The following is a 10493-nucleotide window of genomic DNA, read 5'->3' as shown; positions in this document are numbered from 1 at the left end:
AGGGGGGGGGGGAGGAGGGAGTTCTTAAAGGGCAATTAAGTTACTATTTAATCACAAGAGCAATTGCCTTAAATCCAACATCCCAAAACACATATTTACTCTCGACACAGCAAGAGTTAATGGGCTGGAGTGGATGAATCTGATCCTTATCTTGGGGGCGGGGGGGACTAAGCTTTTTTTTTTTTTTTTTAAGTTTACTTATTCATATGGCATGTGAGACAGAATCCCAAGCAGGCTCCGCGCTGTCAGCACAGAGCTGAGTGCAGGACTCGAACTCACGAACCATCCGATCATGACCCGAGCCAGGGTCAAGAATCAGACACTTAACGGGCTGAGCCACTCAGGTGCCCATGGGAGCTGAACCTGTGAATCAGGTGCATGTGAATACGGCATGGGGGAGAAGGCCAAAAGGAGGGGCTAATTTTTAAGACTTTAAAACGTTAAGAATTCAGCTTTACAGCTGCTCAGACACGTCCGCCCTGACAGTTGCATGCAGTCGAATCCCACTCACCAGCAGTCGTGGAAATAGCGTGGGAGCTCACCTTTCCTCCAGGCAAGGGCTCCGTGGTCGTGCTGTTCCACCCGGCTGCCCAGTGACCAGCGTTCACCACCTCCTGAAGCCGCCTGCGGGCACTGCTCAAACGCAGGAAAGAGCTGCCGCGTCACCACCGCCCCAGCCTCTGGCTGTGCAACTTTGTGCCTCCTGAATCTTCCATCGCAACATCACCTGTAGCCACATCACCCATCAGCTACACTGCGGCTTCACAAACTTCCGGGTGCACAGCAAATCGGGAGGTGGATACGGAGCACGGGGTTCTGTTAAAATGCAGATTCTGCTTTAGGACACCTGTTAGGAGGCCTGCGATTCTTCCTCCATAGGACGCTTCCTGCAGGACGCCCTCCGGGAGTACCACCTCCACCACATTTACAGCACGCACGGTGCAAGGATGAGAGAAGGAAGAGCTTGTCCACCCCTATTTCCTCAGCATGAGGTTCACATTCCCTTCACGAAACTGTAACGGGAATGAAACACTCCCCCCGTAGCGGGGTTGCGCTAGGCTTAGACTTTCTTCAGGACCAACGAGCGCGAAAACCAAAACTCCTTTGGCATCACATCCGGGGCTCTGGCTTAGGGCTAGCGTTGTGGGCTCAGGTCCCGGCAGCCCGAGGGACGAAGAAAAAAGAACCCACATGAAGCCCGTTTGGGGAGCCCCGTTCACCCCCTCTTCCGGGCCAAGCCCCTCGCACATAGATTCTCCTACACGTGCACCCGTCAGGGTCAATGTGTCCTTCGACAGAGGAGACCGGGGAGCTGGCGGACAGGGATGCCAGCGGGCTTGGCCCCCATTTAAAGCTGTCTCTCGAGCCTCTCCGGAGCCACCAAACGAAAGTGAGGCCGACTGACGAAGGCCGGGGCGGGAGGGGCACGAGCTTTACGGCGGAGCACCCGCAGGTAAGTCACCTGAGCAGCTCAGGGAGGCGGCGCGACCTGCGCAGGGTCACGAAGCCCAGGGAGCCTGAGGGGGTGCCCGCGCCCGAAGCCACAGTGAGGCCTTTCCCACAATGCCCAGGGGGAAAGTAGAGGCAGGTGCTGAGAAGCGGCGCGGCACCTGGCCACACGCCTCACGTGGACCCAGCCCTTTGGGCCCGCCCCGAGAGGGCGGGGGCGGGGCAGAGGAAAGCCACTTCCGGGGGACAGCCGCGAAGAGGGCCAAGCTCTTCCGGTGCGCAGCGACTGAGGGTCGTTCGGGGTCAGTGAAGTCGCAAGCGAGGGGGTCAGCTAAAAAGCGCAGAGGGACTACAACGCATCACTAAGTATGAAAGACAGCAGGACTCGGGACGAAAGTGTTGCCCCTTACGCCCGAGTCAAGCGTCCCTGCGCGCCGCCATCTTGAGTGCCGTGGTTTACATGGAGTGGGCGGGGCCGCGGGGAGAATGCCTGCGTCACAATGCCGCGCGCATAGGCCCGCCCCAACCCCGTCGCGAGACCTTCCTGGGCAGGCGCGCCGCGAGCGTGGGCCAGCCCTGATAGGCGGGGCCTCGTTGNGGGTGGGAGCGGGCCCCCAGAACTGGAGCTGGGGTGGCGGCGATTCCCGCGCCACCGCCCCCTGGGTGCTGACGGAAGCCGGGCCTGCACAGGCAGCCCGCGCTGACACGGAGCGCCCCACTGCACCTTGCAGAAATGAAACCACCCCCGGGGCTCGGCTGCAGTCAGGCTGAGCCTCCTCCCGCACACAACGGTGGTCTTAGGTTCCTAAATTCGAGGCCCAGGCCAAGTGCCTCATCTGAAGACCCCTGAGCCGGGGGAGGGGGCTGGGGGGAGGTAGGCCTGGGGTCCTCCAGGTGAGCAGCGTTTTGGCTGCGTGATTTCATCCACGTGGTCATATCAGGTGCACTGAGCCTTCCCGAAACAGTCCCGTCGTTAACTTTATCACAAGCAATCAAGTGGTGCGCTTCACATTTCTTGGAGCCTTCAATTGCCCTTGACAGTCATGACCTTTGTTTGTCTTAAGAAACTTGGTGATTGAATAAATATATGACATTATTGAATAATCGCTCATTGCATTATGGAATGATCGCTCGTTGCAATATGGAATAATCGTGGGCATCAGTATTTTTTTGTTTTTAATATATGGATGCTTGCAATGGAAATGTGGGGCAATCCGGAATGGGGACTTCTTGTGAAATGTAGCCATGCGCTTGCAAAGAATACATCCCTCCCTCCTTTGGAATTTGCTAGTGTCTTGTGATTTTACCTTCCACAATAGTAGCCCTCTCTCAAAAGTTAAAAGGTCAAAAAAAAAAAAAAAGCCTTGCCGCTTGTAATTTATTGATGTTTCTCACCGAGTACTTGTAGATTGCATAGTCTATGTGATGAATGCATATGGAATGTTTTTTCGATTCATAAAACTATATTGAGTCCAGGTGAAAGGGGAATAAAGTTTTCTTGAAAAATGTATTTATTAGACTTTAATTGAAAATACTGTGCCTAGCACAGAGAATTGTATGTTAAAAGGCTTGAAATGATGACTACCCTAACACTCACCCCATGTGAAATAAACTATACCAATTAAACGGCATTTTTGTCTTTTGTTTGGTCAATTTCACAGCTAAAATGAAGCCCATCAACTTGTCCTTTTCAGCCTGCGGGTTTCTGGGCATTTACCACTTGGGGGCAGCATCAGCACTTTATAGACACGGCCGAAAGCTCCTGAAGGAAGTCAAGGCCTTTGCAGGGGCTTCTGCGGGGTCCTTGGTTGCTACCGTCCTGCTAACTGCACCAGAAAGACTAGAGGTAATTAAGTGGTAACTAGGCTGCTTTCCTTGTCAGGAAATTAAGACCCAACGACGGAGAAGAAGGTTAGCTGCGCTAAGTTTACTGCACAGATATAATCCTTTTCCCGGGTAACAGAAAAGGTTAAGACATTTCTTTTAAAATTTAATTATTAGGGATCTGTGCTCTGGATTTGGGAAAGATTATTTTAGTGACAGTGAGACGAGGAAATAAAATGCCTTCTTTTACTCTTGAGTATTTAGTCTTAAGATTGCAGCTCGGTTTCTTTCAAGCAAAGAATCTTTCTGTTTTATCTGATCATGAGAACACAGGGCCTGTTTTCAAAGCCCTGAGCATGTGGCCAGTAATGCTTTGTTCACTCCTATTGACAAACAGGTATACAAATGAAAACGTGGGCCAATGATTTCTATTAAGTGGAATGATAACAGGGATTTTATTTGTTTTTCATTCTCAGTAAGAAGTCGTGAATTCTAAGCAATTTATCCCACAGTAATGAAAATAAGCTTCCATTAGGTATTTCATTTAATGCAATCTATGTTGTAAAAATGTGTTTTCTGCTTCTAGACAGCAATCATGCATTTGCTGACTGTGAGAGCTGTCTTCTATAGGTGAAAAATAGCATACTCATTCATTCCTTACATACTCTAGTGGTTTTAAGCAATAATCAAATAACAATTAACACATTCATGCCCAAGAGCAAATTTAAGTCACATTTAAAATTTCAAAACTAGAAAATTTTAAACATCCAAAATCTGTTCTCAAATCGATGATAAGCTCCTTACGGAAGAGAAACTGGATTTAAGGCCAATTACTTGGAAATCCATTTATCTTTTCTTTCCCTTCTTTATATGGTGCCTTTATCGGTAACTTGGAAAGTGAGAAAAACTGTATACATTGCACAGAATGAGAATCTGAAGGCAGTGAACATATAAGTAAGGTGTGAACAGCCCCCAGGCTGGCAGAATCCTATCGTTTGGGTTGCAAGCCAGTTCCATTCCAGAACTTCTTAAGGCCAGATTCTACTCAGTGGTTGATTCCTCCTCCTTAGTGCCGTCTTTCCTTTAGGTGGGGGCAAATCCCCAGCCAGGGGGTTGAGTAGACTTGGTTCTGAATCCTCAGATTTAGAAATGTATTAATTATGGGGCCCTGGGGGGCTCAGTCTGTTGAGTGTCCAACTTCAGGTCAGGTCATGATCTCACGGTTCACATGTTCGAGCCCTGTGTCGGGCTCCATGCTGTCCGAGGAGAGCCTGCTTTGAATCCTCTGTCTCCCTCTCTCCATCTCTCAAAATTAAACACTTAAAAAAGAAAAAAGAAAAAAAAGAANTTTCAAGCAAAGAATCTTTCTGTTTTATCTGATCATGAGAACACAGGGCCTGTTTTCAAAGCCCTGAGCATGTGGCCAGTAATGCTTTGTTCACTCCTATTGACAAACAGGTATACAAATGAAAACGTGGGCCAATGATTTCTATTAAGTGGAATGATAACAGGGATTTTATTTGTTTTTCATTCTCAGTAAGAAGTCGTGAATTCTAAGCAATTTATCCCACAGTAATGAAAATAAGCTTCCATTAGGTATTTCATTTAATGCAATCTATGTTGTAAAAATGTGTTTTCTGCTTCTAGACAGCAATCATGCATTTGCTGACTGTGAGAGCTGTCTTCTATAGGTGAAAAATAGCATACTCATTCATTCCTTACATACTCTAGTGGTTTTAAGCAATAATCAAATAACAACACATTCATGCCCAAGAGCAAATTTAAGTCACATTTAAAATTTCAAAACTAGAAAATTTTAAACATCCAAAATCTGTTCTCAAATCGATGATAAGCTCCTTACGGAAGAGAAACTGGATTTAAGGCCAATTACTTGGAAATCCATTTATCTTTTCTTTCCCTTCTTTATATGGTGCCTTTATCGGTAACTTGGAAAGTGAGAAAAACTGTATACATTGCACAGAATGAGAATCTGAAGGCAGTGAACATATAAGTAAGGTGTGAACAGCCCCCAGGCTGGCAGAATCCTATCGTTTGGGTTGCAAGCCAGTTCCATTCCAGAACTTCTTAAGGCCAGATTCTACTCAGAGGTTGATTCCTCCTCCTTAGTGCCATCTTTCCTTTAGGTGGGGCAAATCCCCAGCCAGGGGGTTGAGTAGACTTGGTTCTGAATCCTCAGATTTAGAAATGTATTAATTATGGGGCCCTGGGGGGCTCAGTCTGTTGAGTGTCCAACTTCAGGTCAGGTCATGATCTCACGGTTCACATGTTCGAGCCCTGTGTCGGGCTCCATGCTGTCCGAGGAGAGCCTGCTTTGAATCCTCTGTCTCCCTCTCTCCATCTCTCAAAATTAAACACTTAAAAAAGAAAAAAGAAAAAAAAGAACTGTATTAAGTGTGAATTAGGAATGACGTGATTCGAAAATCCTGCCATAATACAGGCACTTAGCTGAAATTCAGTGATGTTCAGATATTGACGGTTTATCTGGATTCAAGATTTGATATCATATATTAAGCTAGATTACCTGTTCCGTGTTTTTTCAACCAATTGGAGACCCATCGTATTACTAGTGGTGTCGCTATGATTAAGTTGGCTGGTAGGTTGGTAAAGGGGATGGACAAACTGGGTATTCACACTGGAAGGTGGAAAATGATTCTCTGTATTTACCTAGAACATCCTCATTTCTCTTTTTTCAACAACAATTTTCAGCCAGTTGGTTTAAGGTTATTTGACTTTTCTTTTCAGCCTTTGAAATCCATCACCCATAGGGTTGCTTTGAGTTTTTTAGCACACTGTTTTGGACTTAGCCACATCCGCGTTAGCTCAGCTCTTGCTGACGGTTCCTCGAGCTTTGTGGTGTTGTGACAAATACGTGAGTAATTAATCTAGTTCAGAGCGTAGGCCTGTATAATTAAGAGGAGCACCTGACGCTCGGTGGATTTTAGGTGGCAGGCAAATTTAGACGTCGATCTGGAAGAGCTCAGTGCTACAAGCCTTTCCTCGGCCCTCACGGCTTGCAAGGCACGGTGTGGGAACACAAAGATGAGTAAGTCCATCCCTTAATCAGTTTCCAGTGTGAGCAGAGGTGTGTGTAACTAAACTTAACACCAGAAAGTAGGTCAGGTGGGCAGTGTAGCCTTGTACACGGAGCACACATTCTAGGGGCCGTCCTTGCGGGGGCTTCCTGACCGCGGGCCTGCATCCACTCCCACTGCCAACAAACCACCCACCTCACAGCACCGGCGCTGTTTTTACTCAAACTTAAATCTCATTCTCTTATCCCTTCTGCCCTCCCCGCCCCGACTCTGTCTTGAGTCAGAATAGGGTCCAGATTTCTAGGCATGCCTCCCAAGGCCGCAGGTGACTCAGTCCTCACACAGCTCGCCGACGATGACCGTCAGGCCAGCGTTCCTGCTGGCTTGTGCTCAGATGTCTCCGTCCTCCCCAGCTACTGCCATCTCCTGTCCAGCTTCTCCGCAAATTTAGGTCCCAACTGTACACATCACGCTGGAGGGTGGTTTCGTTAATGCCCACTGTGTTAGTTTCTTCTTGCTGCTACGATAACACGTCTCAGTGGCCTAAAACTGCACACATTTATTCTCTTACAGCTCTGGAGGTCATAATTCTGAACCAAAATCAGATTGTCAGCAGGGCCAAGCTCCGTCCGGAAAGTCCCAAGGAGACTCTGTGTCCTTGTCTTTACAGTTTCCAGAGGGACAGCCTGCATTCCTGGGGTCACAGCCCCGCCCTCGCTCTTTAACCCTTACCCACAGCAGCTTCAGATCTCTCTCCCGTGACACTTCTGACTCCCCCTTTCTCTTACAGGGACCCTTGTGATGGCGTTGGCCTCACCTAGATAATCCGGGACAATTTCCCATCTCAAAACCTTTTTTTTGTTTAATTTTTTTTTGTTTTTTTATTAATTATTGAGACTGAGAGAAACCGAGCATGAGTGGGGGAGGGGTAGAGAGCGAGGGAGACACAGAATCCGACACATGCTCTAGGCTCTGAGCTGTGAGCACAGAGCCCGATGCGGGGCTCGAACCCACTTCCCACGAGATCATGACCTGAGCTGGTGTTGGACACTTAACCGACTGAGCCACTCAGGCGCCCCTCAAAACCTTTAATCACATCTGCAAGATTGCTTTGCTCATGTGAGGAAACACACAGCACAGGGACTAGAATGCGGACATCTTTGGGGGTGAGAGGCTCAGTTCTGCTTCCCACACCTTCACAGCGCTCCCACAGCACTCCGGGGCCTGCGCACTGATGCACTGCTAGGTCTCATGAGCAAAGGGGCTCTTTGTATATCGTTCCGGCCAAACCCCAGTGCCTAGGACCCCATACTGGTTGCTTAATGTATGAATTAATAAAGGAAAGATAGACCTGGGTTCAAATCCTGACTCTGGAGGGTTTTTGTTGAAAGCCTGGGAGAGAGGCTTAATCTCTTCAAGCCTCAGACCTCTTAACTGTCAAGTGGGGTGATTGTGCCCACGTGGCTGACAGTNCTCCCTACCCCTCAGAGACTGTTACAAATACCAGTGCCTGAGACTGGGTTCCAAAGACAAATGGCGGTCATCATGACTCCTCTGTTGGTCATTCAGTGTCATTAATAATCAGCACTGTCCGCAATCAGACTGTTTCAGAGGCCGTAGAATTGGGATGGGAGAGGAGGTCAGTTGTCTTGGAAAAATGTGTAGGATAATGTGCTAAGTGAGCATCAGAACTCAGACTTCAAGGATTTCTCAGATGTGGCCAAAGCCATTTGAACTGGTTTAAAAAGAAAAGAAAGGAGGAAAAGAAATGATTGGGTTTTGAGAACCCACAGCTTGCCTGGAGACTAAGAATGGTAGGTGAGGGCCAGGTCAGATGGGGATTCACATACCTGTGAAGGAAAGTGGCCCCCGAACTCCAAGGGTTGGGTTTATAGGGTGTAGGGTCCAGGTTCCTTGTGTGATGGCCACAGCATTCTGGAAAAAGTAGGAATTTGTTGTTTACAAATCATAGGGTCACCCATTCATTTTCTTTTCCAGGAATGTAACAAATTTACCTACAAGTTTGCCGAAGAAATCCGAAGGCAGTATTTTGGGGCAGTAACACCCGGCTACGATTTCATGGCCCGACTGAGGTATACCTACGTATCTAGAACATTTCCCCCAAAGCATGTGAAGACAGAATGTGGAGGGAGCTCTGTGTAAACTGTGGCAAGCTCAGCACAACGTTCTCTCCTCTAAAATATTTACAAGGCGTTCAATAATTCAAGGTGAGTAATGTGGGTCACTTTCTCTTCTTTAGAAGCGGAATGGACTTGATTCTCCCTCCCGACGCTCACGAGCTGGCCCATAACCGACTGTACGTATCTATCACCAACATGAAAACCAGAAAAAATTACCTGGCCTCCACGTTTTCCTCCAGGGAGGACCTTATTAAGGTAACACAGCCACATTTCACGATCGAGGAGTTTAGCGAGTACTGATTTAAATACTTCTCACAGCCAGTGAGCATCAGCATGCCCTACAGATCCAGGGTTTCGTATCACAGAATGACGTGTACTCAGTAAATCATGTGTTTGGTGGATGGGTTAACCAGTGTCCCTGGGTGTCCCAAGATTTCATCCACCTGCTGCCTTACTCAGTCCTTCCCAGGCCACCAGTACATCAGGGAAGACAGATGGGATTACTGCCCTTTTACTGGGTTTTTAACAGAGGACAAGTTGTGGGGGAGGGAAGGAGATTTTCCATGACATATTCAAGGTCACGAGGACTAGCCAGTGGGAATGGACTGGACCCCAGGTCTGTTCTTCAATCTCATGCTCCACTTGATGGTCCCATTTTGTTTTCATTCTTTTCTATCCCAAAGCATTTGAAAGTAGCTCAGTGGTGAATTTATTATCTCTGGGAAATACTTTGGCTAGAGTTGCAAATAACAGTGTGCTTGCTAAGATAATACATCCAATATTTGTAAATTGGAAAGAATGCACTTTTCTTGCAAAGGCTGGGCAGCTTTTCTCTTTCTTTCCCCCTTTGTGGGAATCATGGGAAGCTTTGGATAACCTGGCGGATGTGTGTTTGGTTACAGCAGTGGACGACGGACTGAGAGTGACTGCTAAAAGTTCCACCTGAATTGCATGTTAAATGCATTGATTTTTACTATCGAATCGGACTGCTCGAGTTTTACTGTGTGGACGATATAATCTGAAATACCTAATGAAATGTTGAACTGACAAGTGAAATTACTTTGTGACTTAATACATTAGAATATTTTTACGCGGTGTGCTGACTATGCTAGTCTCTGGCTTATAAATTAATAGTCTTCCCATCTTAGAAAAACACACTTTTCTGTAATCTCATGGAGACTTGCAAAATACAAAGGGAGAAGCCGGTCAGTCCCCGCGTGACTCGTCACAGCTTGCCGATGCCGGTACAGACACGGAGGCTGTGGGTGTGTTGGTGTTGGAAGACCTCTTGGGGTTTGCACAGCAGGAATTCATCACAGTCACTTCCTCCTCGTTGCATCTGTCCTGGGCCGCTGTCTGCACTGGCAGCAACCTGATGTGTCTTGTCTCCTGTCTTCCCTTCCTTGTCACTGTTCACATGCTACGTACTTTCCTGCTTTAGGACTTCGTTTTTACTGTCAGTCTGTGTTCACTAGAATGTAAGCTCTGCGTGGGCAAGAGCCACTCAGCTTTCTCCGCTCTCCCGGCCCCTACGCCTGGCACAGCACCAGCTAGAGCCCCGTGTGCTCAGCGAGTGACTGACTGAACACCTAAACAGACTCACGTGGCATCTGTCACAGTGGCCTCACTTAAGATGAAAGGACAAGTGTCTGGATCCTCCACGTGGAGTGACCTATACAAAATAACTTAGCCGGGGCGCCCAGGTGGCTCAGTCGGTGGAGCGTCCGACTTCGGCTCAGGTCAGGATCTCACAGTTCGTGGGTCCGAGCCCCGCGTCGGGCTCTGTGCTGACAGCTCGGAGCCTGGACTCTGCTTCAGATTCTATGTCTCCCTCTCTCTGTGCCCCTCCCCTGCTGGTGTTCTGTCTCTCTCTCTCTCTCAAAAATAAATAAACATCAAAAAAGATTAAAAAACAAAATAACTTAGCTGGTCAGTGGCCCTGGCTGGGAAGACAGCCCAGGTCTCCAACATTCTACACGATTACATGTAGATTATCATATGCCGGACAAAATTATCCTCCTCGCAG

The 10493-nt window shown here is 47.8% G+C and overlaps 1 protein-coding gene and 1 long non-coding RNA gene across 2 annotated transcripts in view; one reads left to right on the top strand and one right to left on the bottom strand.

The window, feature by feature from the left end:
- The window catches only part of LOC144223929 (uncharacterized), a 392187-nt gene extending 391090 nt beyond the window's left edge, over nt 1-1097 (bottom strand). Inside the window, exon 1 of the long non-coding RNA XR_013332877.1 lies at nt 543-1097. This is a non-coding gene — a long non-coding RNA (uncharacterized LOC144223929). The remainder of the gene's footprint in view (nt 1-542) is intronic.
- A 2018-nt stretch (nt 1098-3115) lies between these two features.
- The window catches only part of PNPLA4 (patatin like domain 4, phospholipase and triacylglycerol lipase), a 28895-nt gene continuing 21517 nt past the window's right edge, over nt 3116-10493 (top strand). Inside the window, exons 1-3 of the mRNA XM_077754721.1 lie at nt 3116-3295; nt 8325-8419; nt 8587-8722. Coding sequence (XP_077610847.1) covers nt 3116-3295; nt 8325-8419; nt 8587-8722 — 411 coding nt within the window. The remainder of the gene's footprint in view (nt 3296-8324; nt 8420-8586; nt 8723-10493) is intronic.

The sequence above is a fragment of the Crocuta crocuta genome, unplaced genomic scaffold (assembly GCF_008692635.1).
Source record: "Crocuta crocuta isolate KB4526 unplaced genomic scaffold, BGI_CrCroc_1.0 scaffold221, whole genome shotgun sequence".
Taxonomy (NCBI): Eukaryota; Metazoa; Chordata; class Mammalia; order Carnivora; family Hyaenidae; genus Crocuta; species Crocuta crocuta.
This window is presented reverse-complemented; position numbering and strand designations above follow the sequence as displayed.